The 27441-nt window shown below is 44.0% G+C and overlaps 2 protein-coding genes across 4 annotated transcripts in view; one reads left to right on the top strand and one right to left on the bottom strand.

Annotated features, from left to right (window-relative positions):
• Positions 1–2927: 2927 nt before the first annotated feature.
• ASB13 (ankyrin repeat and SOCS box containing 13) lies at positions 2928–13928 on the top strand. Of its 3 annotated transcripts, XR_010987034.2 has the most exons (7): positions 2967–3069; positions 3186–3373; positions 5239–5389; positions 5663–5800; positions 11455–11646; positions 12092–12144; positions 12910–13928. XR_010987034.2 is itself a non-coding variant. In XM_068136346.2 (6 exons), exons 1-6 carry the CDS (start codon positions 3033–3035, stop codon positions 13035–13037), a joined length of 834 nt encoding a protein of 277 aa, XP_067992447.1. In that variant the 5' UTR covers positions 2928–3032; the 3' UTR covers positions 13038–13928. The 3 variants fall into 3 exon arrangements, 2 of the variants coding, with proteins under 2 accessions (XP_067992447.1, XP_067992458.1); XM_068136346.2 differs by lacking the exon at positions 12092–12144 and having other exon boundaries at positions 2928–3069; XM_068136357.2 differs by having other exon boundaries at positions 12092–13928.
• An 85-nt stretch (positions 13929–14013) lies between these two features.
• Positions 14014–27441, bottom strand: part of LOC137439994 (rho guanine nucleotide exchange factor 3) — a 51777-nt gene continuing 38349 nt past the window's right edge. The window contains exons 7-10 of the mRNA XM_068136332.2: positions 25636–25893; positions 25009–25179; positions 22168–22348; positions 14014–16373 (exon numbers count right to left, since the gene is read on the bottom strand). Coding sequence (XP_067992433.2) covers positions 16165–16373; positions 22168–22348; positions 25009–25179; positions 25636–25893 — 819 coding nt within the window. The 3' untranslated portion in view covers positions 14014–16164. The remainder of the gene's footprint in view (positions 16374–22167; positions 22349–25008; positions 25180–25635; positions 25894–27441) is intronic.

Here is a 27441-nt window from a genome sequence, read left to right as displayed (position 1 = left end):
GCATGCCGACACATAGGTATTCTACACAGGGTTCTCTATTCTGAGCTACTCAAAGCTCATTATAGTGTTTCAGGTCTTCATAGAAAGTATCATTTTGAGTGTGGGTCCATACGTTGGGCTGGTGCAGCTGGTTCTAATCTTGCTACCTTGGAGGTGATAAAGTCCAAGGCTCTCCGAGTTATTTTGGCAGAAGGTCAAGTCTCATGTTTTTATTCTTGCCCATTGCAGGCAGGTTGTTGGACAAGTGCTCAATTTTCTATTGTTTCACTTTTGGCCTTGCTCCTTCAGCCCTATCGTCCTTCGCCAGCCATCCCAGATCACACACGTTCTTTCACAATCGCACACCTGGTCGCCCACCTCCCTCCAAATTCTAAGCTGAACTCTCATCTTGATTACTTGAGGCCTGTGGAACAGACTCCCTGTATCTGGAACAGACTACAACAATCTTTTGAGTGCGCTGCTCATCACCTCGTACCTTCCCCAATACCCACACCTGTCTTCGATGTACAGTATACTCTCATTGACGCCGCACCTCCTCCATCTCCCCTTTTCGGATCCATCAGTGTGCGATGTCTTGTCTCCCTCTTCCTATTTGATCCCCTGCCAATCTGTAAACCTGCTGCCCCCTGTCGTTTTGTTCGGCTATGAGCCGAGATACTGTATACAAAAAAAATCAATAAAGAAACCAGAGTGCCAAGATATCCTTTCAACTTTCAGCAACTGTCATTCATTCTCATTTCCGAAGTAAAATCCTCCCAGCCACCCCTTCAACTTTCCATTAACATTTAAGTACTTTCTTCACATCTCACTTGAACAATTAGCCAATATCTTAATTCGCTCGTCTACAACAATGTCGAGATGAGCTGTCGAGCCATAACGATATTTTTCAGTCAGCCAGGCAATGGGCCCATTAACAATTTTTCCCCTCCTCTTCCTCGGCAGCTTACTCAACGGATCGTTTTGAAACTTGGCAAAATGATTCATGACGTCAGAAACTCGGTTAAGATTTTTGTGTGAAATGGAGATGACTTTAGTAAAAGGTAAAAATAAATGTTTGTGGAAGAAAAAGAAAAACGCGGCAAAGAACCAAAAGGAGGAAGAGGAGGAGGAGGAGGAGGAGGAGAACGGCCAGGAGAGAGATACAGGCGTGAGTCACGTCGAGGCTGCGAGCGGACTTTTTTGATATTGGTCGCGAACGAGTTGAGGTTTCCCGTGAAAGGGATTGTCCGCGACATCGTCATATATTGCGAGTGCAATTAAACCTGCGTCTCAGGTTTTATCACCAAGTGTGAGTCATCGTTGGAGAAATCAAGCGCCTCCATTACGGGCCTATACGCCATTTTGTCCTCGAAGAAGAAGAGGCTGTCGGCTTGGGGTGTCTTGTTTTGCCGTTGGGATTTCCGTATCGACCTCAGCGTGTTGATTGCCGTTGGTTTACCTATCGGCTCAATTCCCATTTTGATCTCTCACTTCATAACTCCTCATCCACAGCCGCGCCAATACCTGCCTATTGATTTGCCGTTCTGCACGATTTCGCTCTTCAACCAGCGTGGGGATCCGTGCATGGACTTTGGGGAATATTACATCCCACTCACGTTTGGCGTCTCGTGAGTTCATTGCTTTGAGAGCATTGGGGAATGATGGTACCATCATATGTATTGTTCATTTGATGCAAGTGATATTTTCATTGTACTTTCTTTAATAAGTGTTATTATTGTGTATGTGAGAGTTATTAATACAATTACTTGTTTTGTCCTACAAGTGCATTGGTTTGGTTTTACCATGGTTTATTAGAAAATGCAAAATGACAATTCTTTCTGCCGTGTTCCCGCTCCAGACTCTGAGGTGCACCGTAAGCGGGGTTTGGGGAGGTAATACGTAACAGGAAGGTAAGGGGGTGGGGCAGGAGTCTGACGGGAGGGAATGGGATGGGAGGAAGGTGGAGAAAGGGTGAGGTGGGAGTCTGGATGGAGGATATGGGGTAAGAGAAGGGGGCGGTGGGAGTCCAGAGGGAGGGGATGGGATTGAAGGAGGCAGGGGAAAGGGTGGGAGGAGGGACGCTGCATTGCCAGGCCGGGTACCGTTGCTAGTACTCTATGGGCCCTTTACGCATGTCGACCCTTTTGACCTTTAGATGGTTTGGACTTTGTAGACCTCTTTTGACCTTTTAAAACACTTTCAACAATTTAGACTCCTTTAGACCATTATACCCTTTAGACCCGCTTATATACCCTTGAGATCCTTAGACTCTTCAGACCCACTAGACCCTATAACTACTATTGGAATGAACACTTTAGACCCCTTAGATCCCATAGAGTCTATGGGATCTAAAGACTTCAAATATGTCTCTATGGTAGTGACCCTTTAGAGTTTAGACATTTAGATCCCTTTATGACTCTTTCAACCCATATGGCCCTAGAGACCCTTTAGATACTTTAGACATGTAGACCCATTTAGACCTTTTTCGTCTTTTTAAGACCATTTTTGGAGACGCTCATACTTATCGTCCCCGAGGTTCGAATCCCGAGCCAGCAATAAACTGTCATTCTGGTGTTTCACAGGCAGAGCGATTCATCAATGTGTTGCCGTCCCTCGGATGGACGTTAAACTGAGCATTCGGTCTGCCGACATTAGTTGGTGGACGTTAAAAATCCCATGATGTCCTTCGTGAAGAGTAGGCGAGCTATCTTCGGCACAATTAACAAATTCCAAATTCCTGCCCTAGCCACAGTCGAACGTCAGTCCTGGCCAGCTCATTCGTGAAAGACTTGGGTCAACATTTTCCCCGGCCAAGTCCACAAGAACTTGGGAAAAACAACTGTAGCTATTAAGGAATAAGAAGAAGAAGAAGAATTTATACATGGAGGCTAATGCAATACTGGTGATAATGATAACGTCTCGTCCCACTTTTGTAAGCAAACACCGACGTACAGTACCAGCATATCGTCAACACGACGCCTTGACGTGCTGCGTGCCGTCATGACGTCACCGCGCACGGATACCGCGGGATTCGAGAGACTGCTCGTGGCAAAATGAGCGTTGGACGACCAACCAACATCGGTGATATTGGTGAGAGTGAGGAGGAGCGACGGTCTCGGCTTGGCACGTCATGGCGGTCGGAGGTGTCACCGGTCGGTTTATCGGTCTAGTCCTTGTTTGAGTTTGCCGTGCTCCCGGTGTCGCAGGGCTTTGGGCTGACCGTTCGGCGCTGCACGAGGCGTGCGTGCTGGGTCGCGTGCTGCAGGTACGCGCGCTCATCGAAAGCGGTCTGTGCGTAAACATGATGACCGTGGACTCGGTGACGCCGCTCCACGAGGCGAGCCAGCGCGGACACACCGTGTGCGCGAGACTCCTCATCGAGGCCGGAGCACAGGTACGAATCGATCACTGCCAGTCGTCCACCTTTGTGTAAGCCTTCGTTCTCTTCCTTCACGCCCTTCACCTGCTCACCTTGACGTCCAAATTGTGCCAATATTGCTGCCCGCCCATCGTCCCGTGGTCTTCCTGATCATTACCTGCACCACCGAAGGTGGACCGAGGTGGTGCATTCGCGCCCTGTTTGTCAGCGGGATATCCCAAAAGGTTATGGACGAATTCGGACAAAACTTGGTGGACAGGTTGGGGGTGTGACCAGGACAAATTGATTGGATTTCGGTGAAGATCCGAATCCGGATCTGGATCAGAGGAATTTTAAAAAAGTGATTCTTCACCGTTGAGAGATCGGGACAAAAACGATATTTTTCACGATGAAATCAAAATCTGCGCTATTAGTATTATTGATAACCGATGGTTGTTTGTCCGTGCTCTACCTTTTCAAGCAGCAAGTACCGTTTGTAAAGTCCTTGGTTTGACTCGGCTGGGGTTCGATTTTAAAAAGTCCAAAATTCTTCGATTCGTGGTCTTTTATCCTGAAAACCTGCAGCGCTTTGGTCGTCAAGCTGCCTGGGATCACAAGAAGGAAAGTTTAATTATTTTTTAGCTCACCTGGAACGAAGTTCAGGTGAGCTTATGCGATGGCGCGTCGTCCGTCCGTCCATAAACACTTGAAACTTGGTCTCCAAAACCGCTGATGGGATTGCGACGAAATTTCGCACAAATGATGTTTGTTGTGTTGTGACTAAAGTTTATTCACGGCATTAAAAAAAATCGGGATTTAAGGGGTCAAAGTGGATCCAGGTTTAGTAGTACTAGTACCACCTTTAGAAGCCATTTTTCCCCACAGAGCAGGGGTTGGCCTTGTTTGGGCACCTTGGTCCCCTTTTTGAAGCAATGTTTTATGGCCGGATGCCCTTCCTGCTGCCAACCCTGTTAGTCGCCTCTTGCAACACACAGGGAATTACCAGTGAACTGGTCCTCAATTTGCCGACCTCTGAAGGATGACAGGCTGAGTCAACCCCCCTAGCGTTAATTCAGCGATCGACCGGGATTCGAACCCAGGATCCTAGGATCCCAAGCCGGCATCCTAACTGCTAAGCCAACACAAGGCTTAATCAAAGTGGATCCAGGTTTGACTCCCCAAAATAGGAATGAGCTTTTCCTCTGAAACTACACAATTTTTTTTGATAAAACCTGACCACAACCTTCACCGCCCGTGATGTACCAAAGTATGTTCACGACTAATAAAAATCTGCCCTTTTGGGGGTCTACGGGGGAGCGGGGTTGCCCCCCAAAATAGGTTTTTGCTTTCTTATCATAAACTACACACGCAATTTCGATGAAACGTCACCACAACCTTAATCACCCATAATGTACCTATGTTTGTTCAAGGTATTAGAAAAATTGGGGTCTTAGGAGGTATATGGGGTTGCCCCCCAAAATAGGTATTTTTTTTGTTTGTTTGTTTAAAGTCTTATGATTATATTAGTATGATTCAACATGCTGCCCTGTCTTCTAGCAACCATTGATATTGGTTTAAAATACCCTTAGTCGGTGCAGTATACTGTTTATTCCTCCAGGTGAGTGCCAGGGGTATTGCCCTTATGTTTTTAAAATAACGGCCATATCAGTGCCATCATCGGCCGATGCCGATAACCTCAAAATGCCAGATATCGGACGATTATATCGGCCGTGCCGATATAGCGGTCTACCATTAGTCCGAACCCCCTGACCTCTTCTCATCCATCCACAGTCCTATCATCCATTTTTGTTTGTCTTATACTTCCTCACCGTCTAAAAACTACAACAATGGTATCTTCGGTGACAACAATGGTGTGATTTTGATGTTGATGATGCTGACAGGTCGAGGCGAGAAACATCGATGGTAGCACACCACTGTGTGATGCTTGTGCGGCCGGGAGTCTGGATTGCGCCAAACTACTGCTCGCCCACGGTGCCAAGGCCAACCTGAGCATCTTCTCGGTTTCCCCACTCCACGAGGCCTGCCTCGCTGGTGGGCACATGGTAGAGGGAAGCCCCAGATAGCCCAATGGGTACATTTATTACATTACAAGGATAAATGAAACCATTTACTTTTCAGTGTTCATTTTTATCTGGTGCTTATTTTGTAACAAACCACACCTGCAATCAGGATGTCATCCACACAATAATGGTGATTATCGAGTAGAAGGTTGTAAATATAATATACTTGATTTCTGCTTAGTCACCTTTACAACAAATCTGCAGACCCTTCCTAATGGACCCATTATTCCTTACAATCGCTCAGGTAGTCTGGAGTGTGTGCAACTTCTCATCCAGGCGGGAGCCAACCTGGAAGCGCACGATTGCCACTTGGGTACGGCACTGCACGTCGCCTGCACCAGGAGACAGCACCAGGACTGTGCGAAGGCGCTTTTAGATGCAGGTAATGTTCACGGACAGGACCTGTTGAGGACCAAAGGTTGGATGCTCTACTCAGAGAATGCAATTGCAGCTTTATTGGCATCTTGGGTAAAGCATTAATTCACCGTAAGGATTTATCCAAACATTTTGTCAGTTAGGAATTGTCAATACTTCATCACGTGACTTTTTTACCCAGCTTACGCCTGCTTATCGTCATCGTTCGTATGCAGCACCGCATGTGGCTGCAGGTTATCATCGGTGCTGGCAGGGGCAAGGTGATGCCACTGAGCTTATTCCTGCTTAATAATTTATTATTAACAGCAAGGAAGAATACATTACATATATGGAGCAGAGTTCCTGATCGAGTTTATACTTATCAACAATAATATTTTGCTAAGTTCTTGTTTCGTATAGTTCCTGTTTATCAGCTTAAACCACACTTTTGTCTTACTTTCACCCATTATTTAAAGCCTGGTGTTAGCTTCACAGTTAAGGTGGCTGGCTTGAGACATTAGGGTCCTGAGTTTGAGCCCCTGTTGCCATTGAATTAACACCAGGTGGGTTGACTCCACTTGTTATCCTTCCGAGGTCGGCAAAATGAGTACCAGCTGACTGGTAATGACTGGTAATAGAGGGCATTGCATCAGCGGCATGGCCGCGCTTCCACATGTGATAAATGATGCAGCCAAGCAGCCACAGGCTGCATACGAACCACCACCCAATCTTTGTTCCACACTTCACCACCAGAGTCGGACAGGATGGTATACAGGTAGTGTATTTGCCTCTGAGCTGTCTAGTCTGGGTTTGATTTTTCGACCCAACTATAAACTGTCGGATTGGTGTTTCACAAGAATGGCATTGCGTCAATAAGTGTGCCATACTTAGGATGGACGTTAAACTCGGAAATGGTCTGCTGACATTCGTTGTTAAACGTTAAACTGTTTGTTGTGGGAATGCAGTATTTTCATCAGCTGGTTCTTATCTTCGAAAAATGTGCTGCGGAACATGTTGCAAGCTTCAAAAGTCTTGGCTGCACAACCAAGACTTCGACTTCTTAAAAACTGGTTGGAGGCCTTCATTTTCAAAGAAGAGGTCAAGGCAGTCTCCTTGGACACATCTCGTCCATTCAATACAGTCTGGCATTCTGTTCTGCTTGCCAAGCTTTCTGCCTGGGCATACAAAGGCACTTTCTGTCCTACCTGCCACCTTCATTCCTGAATTTCTGACTAACTACAATCACACAATCAATGTGTTGCCATCACAGGAACTCTCTCCTTCCCTCACCCAGTAGAGGCTGGAGCTCTCCAAGGTAGTTTTGGGCCCAGTCTGTTTCCTCATCTATGTAAGCAACCCCTCCAATTCTGGAAAACCCTCTTTTCCTTTTTGCAGATTATTCCACATTGGGTCATACAGTACATCCCACTGATGGGCACACGGCAGCTGCACCACTTTCTCCTGATCTGGAATTTATTACAAGTTCGTCTGATGAATGGAACAAGCCCTTCAATCCTGGAAAATCCCACAGTCACATCGTATCACTGAGAAGAATCTTCAAGTGGTCAGCCACAGGAAGAGGTTTATTCTCAAATTCTAGGCCTCACTATCAGCCATAACCCTTCTTGGGTTGATCATAAAGTAAAGCTTGGCTCCAAAGCCAGCTGCAGACTGGGAATCCTTTTACTTGAAAGATCAGAACTACTCACAGCCCACAAGGCCCTTGTTCATTACTCCTCAATGTGCTCTTCCTTCTGCTCTCTTCTATGGGGTGGGACATCAGCATCATATCTGTCCTGGATTCTGTGGAATTTAAATTAATAAGGCTGAAGTACAAGGACTGTTGCTTTCACATTGCATGCAGGTCACTGCCTCTCCTCAAGTTTAGCTCCCTCTGCTCTCTCTCAGCCCTCCGACAATCCCCAGGACTCCAGGATGCACATATTCTTCCAGTAACCCCTTCCTTGTTAAATTTACCAAATCCCAACTGCCTGCAACCAACTCTTTTGTTCCCACTTCTCCTGTCTGTGGAACCCCTATTCCAAGATGTTCTATCACTCTTCCCTCTAGTAGTAAATGGTGCAGTTGGCTGTGAAATGGTGAGCGATCTTGAGCATTCCAACTGTCACCCGAATAAACGTTAAACGTGTTGAAGCACTAATTTCAGAGACTCGCCGGAAAAGTGAAATTGCAGAATGATTGGATGTCAGTGTTGGATGCACGGAAACAATCACCTACAGAATGGTAGCACTCCCTTGGATTAAAAGGACTCGTAACATGAACGAGACATTACATGTTAAAATGTACTCCATCATGTATGACATCCTCATGCTCCATAATATTTACCCCAAGTTCCTCTTTTCTTCGAGAGAGTTTTTTGTTACCAAATCCATTTCAAGTTGCTTTTCTGTTTCCTACTTCTTTTGATGTGTTTCTCAATTTATTCCCTCCCCTTTCTTTGTGCATGCAATATGTAGATACGTAGGACAATACTGCCATGTGCTCGGTCTGCTAGGCCCCACTGAGCTCTGGCAGCCTGAACACTTGGGCCTCACTCTAGATGCTCCGAGTGGTTGAGGCTAGCTTTACCATATGAGATTTTCTTCTGAGCAAGGACAGAATGATTATATTTTGGTGAAAATCCGGATCAGGATACGATAATTTTTAAAGTGATTCTTCACGAATGAGGATAAGGCTAAAACCAATATATAGCAGGATATCTCAAAAAGTTATGGATGGATTCGGATGAAACTTGGTGGACAGGTTGGATGTGTGATATGGACAAATTCATTCAATTTTGGTGAAGATTGGAATCCGGATCCGAGAATTTTTTATAATATCTAAAGTGATTCTTCACGATTGAGAGATGGAACAAAAACAATATGTAGCACGATATTTAAAAAGTTGTGGATGAGTTAGGCCAAAACTATGGATGAGTTGGTTCAGTGACAAGAACAAAGTGATTCGATTTTGGTTCAGGTCCAAATCCAGATCTGGCCGATCAGTGGGATACACAAATTATACTCTTCAGCCTGGTGGAGGTATGCGCTCTACCGAGTGTTGTTCTAACTAGTATAGCGAATACCTTTGAACACCTTTGAATACCTTTGAATACCTTCGAGGTGAACAGTTTACGTTATGTATCCCACTGATGGTTTAGATCTGGATCCAGACCTGAACCAAAATCTAATCATTTTGTTCTTGTCTCTAATCTAATCTAATCTAATCTAATCACTGACTACGGATTTTTATGTTAAGAAAATAGGCCTTTTATGTTTTGAAAAGCGGAATATATATTTTTTTTATGTGAAAAAATCCCGAAATATTTTTTTCCCCCGTTTTATTCATTTTTTATTATTACCAAGTTTTTCAGAAATCAGTAAAAAAAAGAACAAAAAATGGTAAGCTTTTTCCTGCACAACATTAAGCACTCTGGGCTAGTAAACAGGTAAAAAAAATGATGTTCAGGTACCTTTATTGCAACCGCATTGTTTGATAAGTAGAGGACTAGAAGAAATTGACAAGACCCTTTTAGGAACGGTTAAAGTAGGTGTTTGAAATCATTATCTTGGTAAAGTTCTCCTTGGTGAGGCGGTGTCGGCGGTCGGTGAGGACATTTCTGTCGACGGAGAAGGACCTTTCCACGTCGACGCTGATGATGGGGCAGTACCTCAAGAGGGGGATGTCGGCAAGCTTGACTCCAGCCGGCACACCAACCTCAGATCTGTGCTGATCTCCATCCAGGATCAAAGCCTCTGTCCTCAGCACACCAATGTCGGGATTGCGCTGCAGCACCGCCTTGAACTTGGTGAGCAGGATCTCCTTACGGCAGCCTCGGATCTTTTCGAGCTCCTCCTTGGCCTGATCAAGGAGCTGGAAGGCCTTGGCCAGCTCCATGCCGGCCTCCTCCACCTGCTTAAGGATCTTCGGGATGAACGACACGTGGGAATTTAAGAAGACCAAACTGAGCTTGATGTCCGCCTTTCCGAACAGGTTCTTGGCACTCCGGATTGCCATCGCGTCATCATCGTTCAGCTGGTCCACAATGTCCTTGACGGCCTCGAAGTGCTCGGCGTAAAACACCGCGGCGTCGATCCACGTCCCCCACCGAGTCAGAATGGGCTCCGGGGGGAGAGAAAGATTGGGCTGCTGCTCCTTCCAAAGGACAACACGCGACGGGGCTTTGACGAACACCTTCTTCGCCGTGGCAATCAGGTCGTTGACGTCCTTGAACATTTCTCGGACTGTCTCGCAGACACGGTGGAGCGCGTGGGCAACGCAAGTCACATGCAGCAAGTCCGGGAAGAGTTCCTTCAGGGCATGGCCGGCCTTGATCATATAGGCCGCGGCGTCGCTGACGAGGACCTTGAGGCACTCCGGCTTGAAATCAGGCCAAAGATAGCGCAGCGTGTCATTGACTGCGCGCACGATCTCCCCGGAGTTGGTCTTCTCCAGAAACATGCACTGGACGAGGTGGGGACGAAAGTACCCCTCCTTGGACAAGCGTCCCGCGATGATGTTGGCCACATATCGACCTGCCGAATCGGTCGTCTCGTCGACGGACAGCCAGATGGGCTGCTGTCCGAGGTCGGCACGGATCCCCGCCAAGGCCTCGTCGTAGCGCTTGTCGAGGTAGTGCTTTCGAACCAGCTTTCATCGGGGATCTGGAGAGTGATGTGCTTCTCCAGGAATGACCGGAAGGCAGGGTTTTCCAATTTCGACCATGGGATGCCAGCGGCCAGCATGGCCTGGCACAGCTCCTGAGCCACGACGTCGCACTTGTGCCTCTTTCCGCCACCAAAGTCCTCCATGGTGGCTTGCGTGACCGTCCTCTTCTTCTTCAAGGACAAGTTGCTCTTGTGGCGGTCTCCTCGGACATGTTGGGCCAGCTCAGACTTCTGCTTCGCCCGGAAAGTCTTTTCACAAGCTCGACAGAAAGCCGTGTCACTCGACACGTACTTGAAGGTGGCCCCATCGCCATCAGCGTTGTATTCCTTCAGCCACTTGTCACGAAGAGCAGCACTCATCTTGATAGGAGACTTGTTCACACTTTGTGTACACTCTCTCACTGTAGTACACCGCCTCACTGCTGTACACGCTGGGGACGCAATGCATGCAAGTGGACGCAACGTTTTGTTTTTGAGATCGATCGCAGTTAAAAATTTCGATCGCAGTTTAAAATTTCGAAAAATTCCCTAATTTTTTTTAGCGTTGCCAGACATTTTCGACCAAAGAGGGCATTTTATTTTATTTTTCCCGAAAAAGGGCGAAATATTTTTTTTCTCCGGAAATAGCAAAATAATTTTTTTGCGCGCAAAAAAGCCGTTTTATGTGAAAAAATATTTTTTCTTTTTTCACATAAAAATCCGATGTGCACTAATCAGTTTCAAATCTAATCAGTTTTTTTTTTTTTTTTTTTTTTTTTTAGCAATGTATACATCTGCAAAATTAATGTAGACTGGTCTAGGTTAGCACCTAATCTTACGATGTCATATTTTCCTCTTGGGAGTCTTGGATTCTGCCCCTCCTAATCTTTTACATTACTTGTGTTCTTATTTTCACGTTTTCTCATAAAACGTTTCAGTGGAGACTCTCGAAAATGTCCACATCAACCGTGGAGTGTTTGGTGATGAAGAAATATGTAGGTCAGTCACATTTGTGTCGTGGCCATTCTGGGTACAGGAGCAAACGTGAATGCATCAAAACTACACGAGATGGCACTCCACCATGCAGCGAGGACGCTTAATCCTGACCTTATTGACCTGCTGGTGTCCTATGGTGGTAATGTTTATGCACGAGACAACCGTGGCCGCACGCCCCGTGACTACATCTCAGCGGACACAGCCTGCGCTCAGCGTCTGCTGTTCTACGAGTGTGAGTATTTGATGGTGTTGTGGTTTGTTGCTTCATGGGAGGGTGACGAGAGGTGTAAATGAGTGACCAATTTAAGGTTTCTCAATTCAGTTTCTGCTGCTTGATTCTTACAGGATGAGCTTAAGCTTACATGACTGGACAGATATTCAAAAATGACTGCACCACCAACTAATATAGCTGCTCAGCAGGCAAGGCTTGGGTCTGACATTTCAACTGAGTGGTCTTTATCCGGGAATGTTCGGGCATTGTGTGCTACATGTTAAGTATCCTCTCAAAGGGGAGCGAGCATCACTTCGCTGCAATATATCGATTGTCAGACCCGACATAGTTTTCATCATCGCCTACCGTCAGGCCCAAGCCTCGTCTGTTGGGCAGCTATTCCAATTACCTCCACCATCTGCGATTAACAGAGGTTTTGTTTTCACCCCTGTCTGTTTGTGTGCAGGATATCTCAAAAAGGTTTGGATGGATTTGGATGAAATTTGGTGGAGAGGTTGGGTACGTGACAAAGACGAATTGATTCGATTTTGGTGAAGACCCGGTTCCGGATACTAAAATTTTTAAAAAGCGATTCTTCACCATTGACAGATGGGGCCAAAAACTATTTATAGCATGATATCTCAAAAAGTTTTGGATGGATTTCGATGAAACTTGGTGGATGAATTGGTTCGGTGACAAGAACAAGCCGATTAGATTTTGGTTGAGGTCCGGATTCAGATCCAACCTATCAGTGGGATACAAAACGGAAACTGTTCAGCATGGCGGAGGTGGTATACGCTTCACCGAGTGCCGTTAGTGGTGCTTTCATGTTTGAATGTGGATCGTTGATAACCAGTTTGCTATTGCCATTGGTAGTAGCAAAAGTGTGGATATTTTGTTCAGTTTCCTGACCCCTGACGAGGATAGGCTCCTTTTCCTAAGAATACCATATGAAATCTATAATACCTTCAAATGATTGTCAGGAAATTAAACTTCTGGCTTAAGGTCTCCTTTCAAACAATGTGCGCTGCTGATAGAATGTACCCCCTGTTGACACCGTAATTAAATGCAGCTTTTATCATCATGTCTGACTGCTGGAGAGACCAAGCTTTTAATTTTTCTTTCTTTATAGCTCAATTTTAGCCAGCAGGTCGTCCAACCATCAATTTGTTCATGCATGTTTGGATTTGACAATGTAAGGAAGTTCTTTTGATGGCTCAGTATTGTGTAGTAACAGTGGTATTATTTTGAGAAGTCCTACAGCAATGTTTTCATGGCCCACAGGCCAGCCCATGCGGATGATGCAGCTGTCTCGGCTTGCCGTTCGGCTCTTAGTTGGACCTCAAAGACTCAACCGGCTCACAGAACTGCCCCTTCCCTCACCTGTGCTCCAGTACCTCGTTTCTGGTTAAATATCCAACGACTGTCCTTTCCTGCACCTCGTTCCTGCTTCTGCAGTTTGACTTTTTGACCTGTGCTGATTCGATTTGTTCCTTTCAAATGATGCTTCTTTTTCCAGGGCTGTATCTGTGAGGTCATCCAAACACCACCTTCAGACAAGATTAGGGTCACCCAGACTTATTCAGATGTTAGATGGACAAGTCGGTGAAACTCTGTCTGATGCAGCTGTTGTGAAAATTTCACAAATCCACATACACCAAGGCTGTAAAGGCCATGCATGGTCACTCCGACTTGGTAGTTTCCATATCCACTGTATATTTGGATTTTTGATAGTATGCAGCACTGCAGCCATGATGCACTTTACTAATCATTGGTTTGGCATTCATTGATGCATCTTGTACAAAATACAAATTACCTTGCATGCACATCTCAAAGGTGCATTAGCTGGATTTGTAATTTTCATACTCATGAATTTATGGTGAACATGATGTCCCCATTGCCTAGTGATGCTAAAAGAGTAGTTTGTTTCCCATTTCAGATTGGATTAATGCAGTGTACTAATTGGATAACTTTAAGGAAAACATGGCAAACTAGTGCGCCGGTTTATTGGGGCATTTGAGCCAAACCATGCTGGAATGCTCAGGATGGTGCAACACGGAGCTTGCAGTACGATCTTCCGCCTGGAAAACGTCGATGCACAGACCAATCCTTGACTCCTAAAACGCAAGGAGTAACAAGACCCTGTCTACCCCTTCTTAATGAACTGAACACAAGTGCAAAGGAAATTTCATTTGAGCACTTTTTTGTTGTTGGTGAGCAACATAACGTGATATCTGGTCCTACATCTGGCCTATGCCACATTGGCACCGGGCTCGTTTTGCAATAAATACATTGCGATACTCCTTGGAAGTGCAAATTATTCTTTTTCCCATTAAAAATAACATGTATGGTACCCAACTTCTGAAATATCCACAAACTTCACAGATAAATTGTTTTGTTTTTTTGAATGTTAAAAATAACATGCTTCTTTTATTTTGGTTTTCATGTGCTAAAAACATTCCATCATTGCAAAAATAATCTGTAACCATACTTTCTCGTTACCATTCTGAATCGTTCCATCCATCAACTTTCAAAACCTCCTCCAAACGTCCATCTTTTTAAAAAAAGAAAAAGAAACTTCCCTTGCACTTGCCACAGCAAAACGCTGCACATTCCATCCGACTTACTCTGACCATCTAAGCACTTGCATAAACCCACTTTAAATAAAATCCGTTCCTTGGTCAAAACAAACAAATACAGTGTACATAAAAAAAAAAAATTCATTGGATTCGCATTCCACAAACTAAAATGAAGCAATCTGTTCTTAAGATTAATCAAATCGACCGACTTTTGCGACCCGTCCATATGCATCGAGGTCACCTTTGTGACATTGGAGTGTAGAATTCAAATCAAAGCGATGTTATTCGAATGTGAATTTGGATGTGCAAAATCAGCAAAATGTTGATCCACAAATTTCAATGTGGTTTTTAGGAGGTGTATTTCAAATAAAATACGTTGAATATTTTGCAGCTATAAAGTGGAATGTGTGCTGTTCTGCTCTCCTTTGCATTGCTCTCATTTTACGTGAGCTGCAATTTGGAATGCCATTTATTCTCCGAATGACTCGACTTTGACCGAATGATCAAGGTCAAGAGACTTCACTGTATTTTTCCAAGACCTGCCAAAGTGAAATTGAAAGTAGCTGTTTTATATTTTGCAGAACCTTACATTTAAAAGGTGTTGCTTTTTTTGACCTATTTCCTACAAGTGACTACACACCTACTGAAAGACCTGTCACGTCATTCTACAGCATGTTTGCCGTCAGATTTCCTGTTTTTTTCAGATATGAAGCTTTTCAAGTTGGCAGGTGGTTGGAGATTAGCAGGAAACTCGGAATGAGGACATTCTGCATAAACATATGCACAAATGGTGGAATTTTAATCCACCCACAAATCCACTTTTTTTTCTTTCTTTTACCTCCCCCTCAACCAGCCTAATATGTCTACTTCCCACTCTCCTCATGCATATTTAATATGTCGATGGTTAGACGTTCAGCTGCAAATGTTTATGGGCTTACGAGTTAGTGCGGCAGCACTAAACTTGGTGTAATTCTGGTGACAAAGTACCTTCCGATTAAGGTACTATTGCCCGACCCTCCTGCTGATTAGAAATCGATAGAGCCAAGATGTAGGCCAAGCCACCTCCTACAATGACTGCCACAAACAGTTTGAAAATGAATGTCTGGTACAAATAGCTGATCAAATTTGACTAAGCTTCTTGCCAGAAAGTTGACTGATGGTGTCGAACGACACAAGGTATGCTGGGCCACCAAAATATCCACCCTTAAATCCCACTGATTCTTTCTGACATACCTTCAGAGGAACCATTTCAAATCCCATTTTTCGCTTTGCAAATGGAATAGTGGTCCCAATGATCCTCTAGGGATACTCGTCAACCGCTTTGTATAAACTCGAAGGGCACCAAGAAAGTTTCTCTGGTGTCCTCTCCACCTCCCATCCCCACATCCCATGCAGTACCACGACCTTCTGCACCTACTTGTGGTAATTTTGGAGCTCATCAGATCCACAAATTGTGCAGAGGTGTTCAGCCACCGTGAATGGTAATTATAATACAATTAAACTGTAAAGATATGACTAGGAATCCAAGCAAAATTATAGGGCAAACAATGTCGAACACAGATTAACTAACTTTCAACCGCAATGTACAATAGGTGGTGGTGGTAGCAACCGATTTGCAATAACACATGCATTGTACAAGCAACTGTTCAAATAATGTGCATTTGGTGATGGAGTATAATACATAAACCAATTCCATGGAAACAATTAAGGAGATGAAGAAACCACTTTAAGGCCCTAAAATTGGAATAAAAAATAACATTTGAAGACAATTATATACCACCATAATGACATGAAATAAACCAAATAATGAATACGAAAAAAGGCAACCGTGCAGCACATCAGTTTTGAACAACCACGGAGTTCTATTCTTGCCTCGAGACGTACCGATCTAGGCCAGGATTGCTTCCAGCCCGCTGAGCTGCCATGTTGAATATCGGCTTCTCATCCATAACCCGAGACCTTATGCTGGACTGACCACCAAACTCCTCTTGTTTAGAGGGAGGAATGGTGGCCTCACACATTTTGCAGGTGCCATGGTAGCTGTAATGCAGGATTTAGCTTGACGAAGGGCGCAGAGCCACTTGTGCTTGTCGAAGACGTCCGCAGCTTGTAAGGTAAGTGGTGTTTGTTGTGCCACACAGCCCTGACCAACCCGGAAGCAGTTTTTGGCTGTTGGGAAACAAAACAGACCATGTAGATGAGTCCAAAAAAAGACAAATAAGTAAGGTAAGGGAAGAGAGGCGCACTTTGTGACAGCACACCTTTATCATCTTCCTTGCACTGAATGGCAGAATGAAAATGGGCAGAGCTGGGACAATTCCAGATAGAGAGGAATTAAGATGAAAGAACAGCTTTGGTAGTTCAATAAGTAATGGGTTAACAAAATGCAGGTGTTATCCCCAGTGCACATGTGATGGGGGGAGGGGAGGAGGGTAGAGAAGCAGGGGAGAGGGGAAATGTTGGGTCAACGGAATTGGAGTCAAATTTGGAGCATTAGTCCAGCCCCCTCACCAAGGAATTACAATGACAGATAAGCTGTCAAACTCTGTGTATAGTTTGGAGACCAGGTGATCATTTTGATGTGTAAAAAAAAGACAGTGGCTGACAGGATGGCCTACAGGTACGCACACTCGCCTCTAAACGGTCTAGCCTGGGTTTGAACCTCGACCAAGCTATAACCTTTCATCCCGGTGTTTCACGAGGCATCGATGTGTGTGCCGTCCCTCAGAATAGACGTTAAACTGGGCGTCTTCTCTGCTCAAATGATTTAGTGGATGTCAAAGAACGCATTGTGTCCTTTACCTGGACTAGGCAAGCTATCGCCCATACCATGAACAAATTCCTGCACACTCAGCCAATGGCGACACGTCTAGGATTGAAACCGGAGCCAAGAAATTACCAGTACAGAGCAGGGTGCATAATAATAAAGTGAGCCACGGTCCTCAATTTTGCTTGCATCGAGGAGCAATCATCAACCGAAAACAACTGAGCAAAAATGATCATTGCAGTTTAAATTATAGCTCGCTGAGATCACAATTTGGCACCAAATCGGTAAGCACGTTCCAACAAAGCAAATACGTCATGATGAAATAAAGGTAATAACGTCACACCAAGGGGGTCGACATTAAAATCCGACTGTGTAGACCTTAAATAGCAATATTAAAATGCACTTTGGCAGGGGCGTCAGAAAGGTGGCCCAAAGAGTTGCAGCGTTAGACAATCATTGCCACCTAGGAGAATATGCTGGAGCACGTTCTCCGAGGAGGGGGGATCGCATGCTGTCAAAGGCAACATGCTGTTAGCATGTGTTGCGGAAGTTCATGGGCCAGAAAAACCTGGAATCGCTTGATGAGGATGAGGCCTTGGCAAGGCTTCGCACTAAAAAGGACATAATATCACGTGCTGAACTTGGGTGCATTTTAGTGGATGTTTTGGATAACGTTTAGTGCCATTACATTTTTTGAATTCTGGTGCCAAGGTTTAGGAAAAAGCTCAATGGCAAGCTCAATGGTAACCTGCCAACATGGAATTGAAAATATAGACATGTAACATTTGCTGGCTCAGTACTACTTTTACTCCCCAGCAGAATCACAAGGGGCATCGACACCATTTGCTCTTCAATTTTCCGGAGAAGCGAGACCTTTTGCATCTTTTGCAAACCTTTGATTTTGATGATAAATGTTCAGAATGTTTTTTCAGTTAAGTAAAGCGGTCACCTTGCACTATGAAATATCTAATGAATTATTAATCTTACCTTTGAAGTGATGCAACAGGGTGGACCAAATTTGTAATCGAATATTGAGGAGCTAGATATTTATTGAGGTACATATGCATTTGTTGAAGTAAAATAGAACAATTAATCTTTACGAGAAACACACAGGTCCCTCTGGCGAGGAGGTCCCTCTGGGAGTAGCTTGGGAAGCGGGGTTGCGGAGCAATTTTATTTCTTGCCCGTGGCTTGTAATGCTTCTTACTCTGGCAGGAGTCGGTAAACAACGTGCACTGTGCCAAGCACATGGTCAAAAATCACAAGATGTCTACACACCGTCATGGGGAGGGGTGAATTATTTTGTGCCATGACTTGACCCCGGGTAGCCCCAGCACGTGTGCAGAATTTGATGGAGATCGGCCAAGTTGTTTGCGGCTACACTTGAACAGACTAACAGACACTGTATTTTAATGTGATTTTATTGAGCCAAATTCCCCAAATCTACTTGGTGTAAAAGTTATGATGGAATAACTACAGGGGGCATTCAAAACATTCTGCCAATGAGACACAGCCAATTGGTCAAGACAGACTGATGTTTATTTATTCAAAATATATGTAAAGTCTATGGAATTAGAGACGGAATATATGTGTATGTACATGCGCGCGCGCTCACGCACACACACACTGTGTAAGCAATGACAAACTGTGCTTCATATGTAGTTACATAATAAATAGAAGCTTTATGATTCATAGGCAAGCATCACCGACCTCCTGCTAGATATCAATTTAGGATTATTGAATTGGGAAACCAACTATTTTAAAGGTCAAAGGTAAACTCAAGGTCAAACTTCCAATATGGATTTTCATCTGAAAAATAATCAGTTTTAATCCAATTTACCCAAGCTTTGATTAAGATAGTCAATTTAAATCTTAATGAAATGGACAATTTGATGTATCCATGGCAACTTTTTTTTTGGGGGGGGGGGGGGGGGGGGGAGGGTGGATTTTTCAAGTATTATTCTCTGCATGACATCTTCTTGTTAATTTATTTATTTCACGGACATGTTTAAGGTTTTTTAAAACAAATTTTCATTGAGATTTTATTTCACAGTTTACAGTTATAGAAAATACAATTTTAAATTCTAGATATTGATTGAGGTTTTTATTTTTAATTTTATTTTTTTAATTGTTTACGGTTTTCAACTAAACTGTATATGCATATATACGGGTGAGCCAGAAGTGGTCATTTTTGAAATTTGTGTGAAGGAAATAAAAAAAATTGTATATCAAAATAAATTCATTCATGATATTGAAGTACATAACATACGTTTTTTTTATTGTTTTTTTTTACTGATTTAGTTTTATTTTTTGCAGGCAAAACACGAGTGACCATGTGGAACTGGTCTGGTGAAGAACGCGCTTTCGCTATCAAAGCTTTATACATGATTAATGATAGTGCAACTGCTGCACAATGTCAATTCAAACTCCATTTCAATGTTCAACGTCCATATATATATATATATATATATATATATATGTGTGTGTGTGTGTGTGTGTGTGTGTGTGTGTGTGTGTGTGTGTGTGTATGTGTGTGTATAAAACCTGGGTTTGAATCCTGATCCAGCTACAAACTGTCATCCTTGTGATTATATATGGAATTGCGAAGTTCAATTGCAACGAGTGAATAAGTTATCATCTTGTGTTTCACAGGCAGGGTGATTCATCAGTGTGTGTGCCATCCCTCGGATTGATGTTAAACTTGGTGTCCCATCTGCTGGCATTATTTGATGGAGGGTAAAGCCCCAGTCACACCGGGCCTGCGACCAGGTTACGACCTAGCTGCGACCGAAAATTTTGTGAATCGCGGGCAAATCGTAGAAAGAGCACGCGACTGGTCGCAGAGGTCGTGGGTGATCGCCAGAGCAAAATCAGTCGCAGCAAGGTCGATGGTCATGTTCAAAACCTCTGACCTGCGATTCCAAATCGTAAGAGGTCGCAGACAGGTCTTACATGGTCGTACCACCAGTCGTGCATGGACGCACCACCAGTCATGCATGATCGTGGGTCAAGTTGTCGCACGATTGGTCATGCTACTGGTCCTGCCACCTGACGACTGGTGGTGCCACCTGTCGTTCAACCTCACGATCGGCAGTGCGAGCGTTCGCAGGTCGCCATAATAGATTGTCCGAGCGGTCGCAAGTCGCCACGATTGACCGTACGATTGGTCGCTGATCGCCACCACTATTCGCACGATTACCTACGATTGATCTTGCGATCGATCTTCTCCAATCGTTGGTGATCGCACAACCACGCGTACCACCAATCGTACGATGACCCCTAAGACCAATCGCTGTTTGCGATCGCAAATGGAGAGCGTCACAAACATTGACGATTCGTCGTACCTCGGCCAGATTGCCATCAATCGCACGATCCAGAAATCGTACGAACCAGTGTGACTGAGGCCTTAAGATCCCACCGTGTCCTTCGCAAAGAGCAGGTGGGCTATCGCCGGCACCATGAACAAATTACAAATTTCTGCCATAACTGCTGCTGGGAAGGCAATGGCAAACCACCCAGGATAACTCTTGCCAAGAAACTGCTTCAGCAGCACAGATGCTCTGTAACAGAGTATGGTATATCAGAATATCTATTTGTATACTGTGCAGTACACATACATACATACACCGAGTTTGCTTGCTTGATGCAAACTCCGCCCCTCTCCACAGCATGAGGACAGGGAAGGCTCCGCTCCTCTCAGCAAGAGAACGTAGGACAGGAGCAAATGCCCATGTGCAGTCCAAGCTCTGCCATTTCCTCAGCAAGACACGAGTATGTATGTCTAAGTGCATAGTACAACATGAGTACATCTTAGTATGTAGTTTATTGAAACTATCACTTACGTGTGATTAAACTCTGCTTTTAGCAAAGAAGTTTGACTCCATTTCAAATTCACAATTAAATATCCACCCATAGAGGGTAAACCGCTTGTATCGATATATTATTTTGAAAAATAAATAGATAAAGCCTTTTCCTGTCTTGGATTATAGTGAGCATCTCATTAGTAGTTTTTGAACGGCCCATGTGCAATCTCGGGTTAACAGAAATGTTTTTTTTTTTGTTTGTTTGTTTGTTTGTTTGTTTGTTTGTTTGTATACAAGATCGAGGCTCGTGAAAGAGCGAACATTAATCACACAGAAAGACAAACAGACACACAAAACAAATAACATCGGGAGCGGTAGACAAGATGGGGAGAGAGGGGGAAGGACACAAACACAACATTTGAGAGCAGGGACCGAGAGACATGGAGACATCGAGAGAACTGTGGGAGGGAGAGGGCTTTGGGGGGAAGGCATGGGAAGGGGGGGGGGGGGGTGGGAGAGGTATAAAACGTATGGACACTGCCACGACTTCCAGGAAAGAAGTTGGAATTTCAAACAAGGTGGATCTGGGGTGAATTAACGGGGGTAGAAAAGATCAAGGTTTTGGATGGGGGAAGATAAGAGATGGTGGTGAACAGCTGTTTTAAAGACCTGGAGGGAGGAGTGTGATTGAAGTGAGTATGGGAGTTTGTTCCAGAGGCGGGAGAAAAGAGGAATGAAAGAGTGAAGGTGAGCAGAGAGCCGAGATTTCGGCAGTTTAACCATCAGAGGGTGGCTGGCAGATCTTGTGCGACCTGTAGGAATATTTGGGGGACAGAGCACAGAGAGAGCTGGGGGAGCAACCCCTGGTTCCTTTGACTAACCTTCAAGATTCATTGGTGTGCAAGGCCAGGGATTCCAAACATGAGCCCGCTGACATGCCAATGAGAGTTTATTCTGTGATGGAATAAGGAAGTTGTTTATGACAGATCACTTTACAGCAGTAGGATTCTTTCATTTGGCATGACTACTGTCATGTGCTACTTGTGGGATGGTTTTATTTATATAACTTGAGTAGTGTGAGTGGAGCAAAGGTGAATGAGGCAGGAGAAATATTTTAACGGTTTTGTGGTGATTATCGGTGAACGACGATGTTTTTCCAAATATTTTTAAATTTGTTTTTCAAGAAGTTAATATTGTACAACAAAAGTGAGCGATTTTACAAGGCTGCGGGGGGAGAGAGGGGAATAAAGAAAATGGAGGCAAAGTAGTGAGGAGTAATCATGGAGGAAACTACATTTGAAAGTAATAAATGGAGATCACGTGAGAAAGTGCAGCAGATTGATGAGTAAGGGAATACGAGAAAAGTGAATAATAAGCATCCATGAGGACACACCTTTGTCCCCAAAGGCTCCTCGGAAAGAGCCTCCAAGACGCGCCTCGCCGTCTGGGACGTTAACAACATCAAGCTCAACGAGGCGTAATGGCCGGCCGCACACCTGGTAGGCCAGGCCCTCTGGCCGAGTCACAGGTCGAGTTAGGACGAGTCCCTCGGCAAACAAGAAGGCATGCAGTTTCTGTCAGGTATTGGGTGCATGGGGATTGAAAGTGATGGGGGTGAAGACAGGTGCATGGATCATGAGAATAAACATAAAACATGACAGCACAACCATCACAGTATTTTCATCCCCAAGAAGCATTTCCACCAGCATGGGTTCATCCTGACCAATCGATTCCATTGGTGGCATAGTGTAAGAAAAGCACAGCAGATTGTGATTGATAATGGAAATGATAACAACACTGATAAACTTGACAATTGAGTGTCAGATTGGTGCTTCACAGGCAGTGTGTTTAATTAGCAGTGCGCGGTGCATGGATTACCAGATTTCCTCGGATGGACATTAATTTGGGGTACGATTTTATATCAGCTAGTGGGCATTAAAAACCCCACGGGTGTCTTCAGACAAAAGGTAGGCAAATTATCACTAGCACTCTGACCAATTGTGAAGAGTAAGTGAGTCATCGCCAGTAAGTTTAGCTCTTACACGAGCCTCGATCTTGTATTAAAAAAGAAAAAAAAAGAAGTGCGTCATCGCCGGCACCCTAGACAAATTCCTAATTCCTGATATGACAAGTCGACCATCAGGCCTGGCTAGCTGGTTCTGAAAGACTTCGGCCAACGATACGTGCTTCATGAGCTCCCTTCTTTCCCTGTAAGTGCTGCTTCATCAGGATGAAGATTACCGCACTGCAGTTGCGTGCAGAAGAACAACAACGATGCAACCAAGTCGTGCTAGCAACCCCAACCCCAAACCCCAGCCGATGCAACTCCCAACCCCAACTTAAATGACAGGGTAGAGTGAAGAAGAGACTTCGATTGATTCAACTGATAATCATGATTGTTCAGTAATATTGAATACTAGCCGAAACCCGTGGAACATCCACGGAAGGGAGGATGTGGTGTATGGATAGAGTGTACCATTATGGATGGCATAGGGGATTTGCTCGTCCGAGTAAGAGTTAGGAAGAAAGATGAGAATGAAGAGTGCGTATATGAACAACGATCGCCGACAACGGCACAAATGCATGCTCTGGATTGTCCACTCAGTGGACGGCTTGCTTTCGCCTTCGCCTGTCCAATCAGCGGACGGCTTGCTTCGCCTTCGCCCAGCAGACGCCAATACGATGGCGTCGTATCGGCAGTTAATCGGATGCTTTTGGGCCCCAACGTCGGCTAATTCAGATTTTTCGAGTATGGCTGTACGTGATAAACAAAGAGCGCGGTTCGTAGATCGTAAATCCATTAGTGCCGTGGGCATCGGGTCACTGGGTGCGGCGTAAAAGGGATAACAAAGTCGATTCCTTACGCTATTATTATATAGATGAGAGAAACGATTTAAGTTGACTCATTTTAGTAGCGAATCCATCAATGGTCTTGATAATGCTGAATACCAAAAATAATAGTGCTGGCTTTGACAAAGCTAGGAGTGATGAAGGGTGTTTGGGATAATGACAATGATTGATGGTAATAATTGTGATATTAATATCATCGTGATGATCATAAAAATTAATAGTATCGATTCGGTGGATAATGATGACAATGAACCATCAGCAATTTGATTGCGCGATTGTGGATCATGATGCTGATGATGGAATTTGTAAAAATTCTGATCTTGATAAAAATGCATCATGATCAATGGATTTACATGATGATGATTGTATGAAGTAGAGAGTTCATAGAACTTGTTACCCCACACAGTGTTCAATTGTATTTCAATTTTAAAAAATAATTATTTTAAAGATATTTTTAAAATTCCAGAAGTTCAGCGCTATTGAATCAGTCTTGCCACCACCACCCTATTTAGCATGCCCATGTACTACAATACTGGAGGTTCTTGGGAGCGATAAGAAGACGATTTGTGTTCTACAGGGTTCAAGTAAATAATTCAATTTAAATAAAATGAAGATTGTAAAAGTCGTACAAAAATTTAATTCCAGAATTGACCGCCGTTTTACCACCGTTGACACAGTGTCTAACACGTTACATTAGTTATTCATGCCTATTGTTTGTGTCCTTTATAACGTCCTTAAAACAGTACGTTTCCTGTCTGGAATGATTTTCAATTTTGTTTGACTGCCAGGCAGGCAGACAGACTTAAAAATAAATAAATAAATAAATATTGCACCTGTGTCCGAAGGAAGTGGTTCAGTTTGGCATTTTTATATGAAATAGGCAAAGCCTAGAAACGAATGAAACCCATTAAAATTACCCTTTGGAATCAAACACATTGGGTTAGAAAGGTTATTCTTCATTTTTGACGGACGTAGGACGGACATATCCAAATATTGAAGTGGCTTCTCCGCTTAAAAAGTATCCGACGACTCTCGGCGCATGCGCTATCGGGATGAATTCAGAGACAAAGTACTGTGCAACGGCAAGTTTGTTTTCCAATCCATATTCAAAATATAACATTCGATTCAAATAAGTTGTTTCTTGATCATGAACTGACGTTTGTTTACAGACAGATGGACGGACAGACGAATCAATTGTTTAACCCCGCTTTTCGCTTCACGTGTGTGTGGTAATAATGATTGTGGCAGCAATTACTACGACAGTAAATATTGCTTCGACTGCTGAAAATTTATCATTGTCAGATATAGTCATCCATGTCATGTTAGTTTATTGATAATGGCGAGGATGTGAGAGGAATGAAGAGTGGAAGGAATGTGGACCTACAGCTCCACGAGCATTGCGTAGCTCGCCGTGACAGTGCAAGACGCCCGAGGTCCCGACAACATCTTTGTGTCCATCTACCCCTGCGTGTAGCAACCGCTGGCAGAAAAACCGGCACTCTGCCCTTCCTGCATCCCTATTCAGGTCTGTCAGGACACCCCGTATTACACCGAGCTGCAGAGATAGACACATAGGACATCAAGTTTTCATTCAAATGTACCAATAATCCAGTCCTTAGCACACACATCAAATTAATCGACATCTAAAATTATATTCTGGGCACAGCTTTATAACAATGTCGAAGAGGAAAATTATGAATAATATCATCTTGTGAACTCGTTGATTTTTTGGGGGATTTCCCTCCTGTGCAGTGATTACCTTGTGCATTGTACAGCTCGTGACGTTACACGGGCTTATTGCATGTCTCATGTCATTTATCAGCATGTCACAGATTTACAAGGTGCCCGTTTCACCATCTGACAAATGCGTATGATCAATAAAACCTCTCCAGCTTTGATTAAACAACTGCAAGTCATCTCAGGAAGCTATCGATTGCAAAATAAGAAATGAATCGCTGCCAGGGGAAGGAGGAGCGGAGGGAGGGTGGTGAGCAGAGTGGTGTCGACTTACAGCACAGTGCAGCAGTTGCCAATCTGGATGCTCGGGTGGCGTGTGTCTTAGGATCTCCTGTACGAGCAGTGGATACTTGACAAGACGCCCACGTGGAACATCAAGAAAGCTCCAGAGCTCGAGGCGCCGGCTGAACGGTGACTCGATGCATCGTCGGAGGAAGTCGTCCACACGGGGGTCTTGCTTCTTATGGTCGAGCAAAGCCTTGGCTTCGGCCTGGTTGCTGCAGTAGTTTTTGTAATTTTTCAGTCTTGGCAGCTGGGATAGAATGAGAAAGCAAGAGAGGATATTGCTGCATAACCAATGTACGAAAGTGAATAACTCGAGTGTTGGAAGATGAGGTTTTGTCACACCATTCCCAGTTCCCTCAATTTTCATCACAAGTTAATCATGTGATCAAACCAAATGATGACGTTGGCGAGTTCTGTACATAAAGCAATAATTTTATTGTTGATTTTTTTTGTGATTGAATGTGGGACAATGGCTCAGCAGAACAATGTTGCCCCTTGATCTGTCTCGTGTTCCGTTTGATAGACTCCATCCGATGAAAGCTGCCAAATAGCATGTGTGCCAGGGGGGTGTTGCATCATAGAGCATGCTTTCTTTTAAAAGAAATGCAATGAAAGCTGAGCCATCTGCAATGCCCATGTTAGAAATTCTATAGTATATTTTTAAGGAGAAGGAAAAAATATTCTGCATTAATAATCCCTCAGATTTACCATATTGCCTTGTTAGAACTCTTCCTGGTTTATAGCCACCATGATGGTCTATTCACACTTAAAGAACTGGCTTAGGAACAATTTGTTCTTGATCTCCTCCGCAAGTGTAACGATTACTCCCGCATCCGCTTATCCAACTGATTAATGAGTGTTTATGTAGAAACTTATCAAAAACCTTCTAATAATCTGCTTTTTCCTCTTTTATTTTAGTTTTGCTGATGGCTTGGTTTGTGTTGTTGTGTTGCTAATATTAGATTGTTTTGGTATCACCTCGTGTGTGACACATGAGATCTCGTGCTTTGCTCAAGGTGCATCCGAGGACAAACATCCTGTGAAATGGATTTTCTGCCATCAGAGGGCGGCTCAAGCAATGATTGGTTGGTTGGTTAGTATTTTGTACACTGAATTCGCAAGGCTCTGATAAGCAAAGAAGAGTTATGGGCCTAATGCTAGTTATGTTTGTTTCAAAATTAATGTTTCCAACAACACACAGCATGACATTGATGGAACCAATTGCAAAGAAAAAAAACATGTATCTGACTGTACCAAATGTCCAAAAGCATTCCCACACTTTCATTATCCAGCATGCGGAGAACAAAGCGGGGTTAAGCAATTGGTTACCTCTGTGTCTGACACACGTCAGTCGATGATCTAGGAAGTAGCTAATTTCATTTGAATTTTATATTTTGAACACTGTAGAACATGAAACGGAATACACGAACCTGCAGATTAGTGGTAAAGGAGGGCCTAGCCATTTGCGGATTTCCCCCTTCGCGGATTCGCTAAATCGCAATGAATTTATTGAGGCAAGGTTTGCCGATTGCAGTCAACGCACTCAATTAATCACAGGAAGTATTTTCTCTCGCACACCAATGCAAAAGTAAGTATAGCGCTAGTGTGCTGCAGAACAACACACGCACCATTTTCTCTCTCAAGAAAATGGTGCGTGTATAACAACAAGTCTGCTCGTGCCCAGCATCCTACAAGGTTGTAACAATGCCGCTCATGACTATACGACTCATCATCTCATTTTTGTGTGCCCTTGTAACGACGTTATCCAAGAGAAATCCAAGTGGTCATGAGCCTA

Source organism: Myxine glutinosa, chromosome 1 (genome assembly GCF_964187855.1).
Source record: "Myxine glutinosa chromosome 1, kmMyxGlut1.1, whole genome shotgun sequence".
Lineage (NCBI taxonomy): Eukaryota > Metazoa > Chordata > Myxini > Myxiniformes > Myxinidae > Myxine > Myxine glutinosa.
The sequence above is the reverse complement of the archived record's forward strand: the minus strand, read 5'-3'. Positions and strand labels throughout refer to the sequence as shown.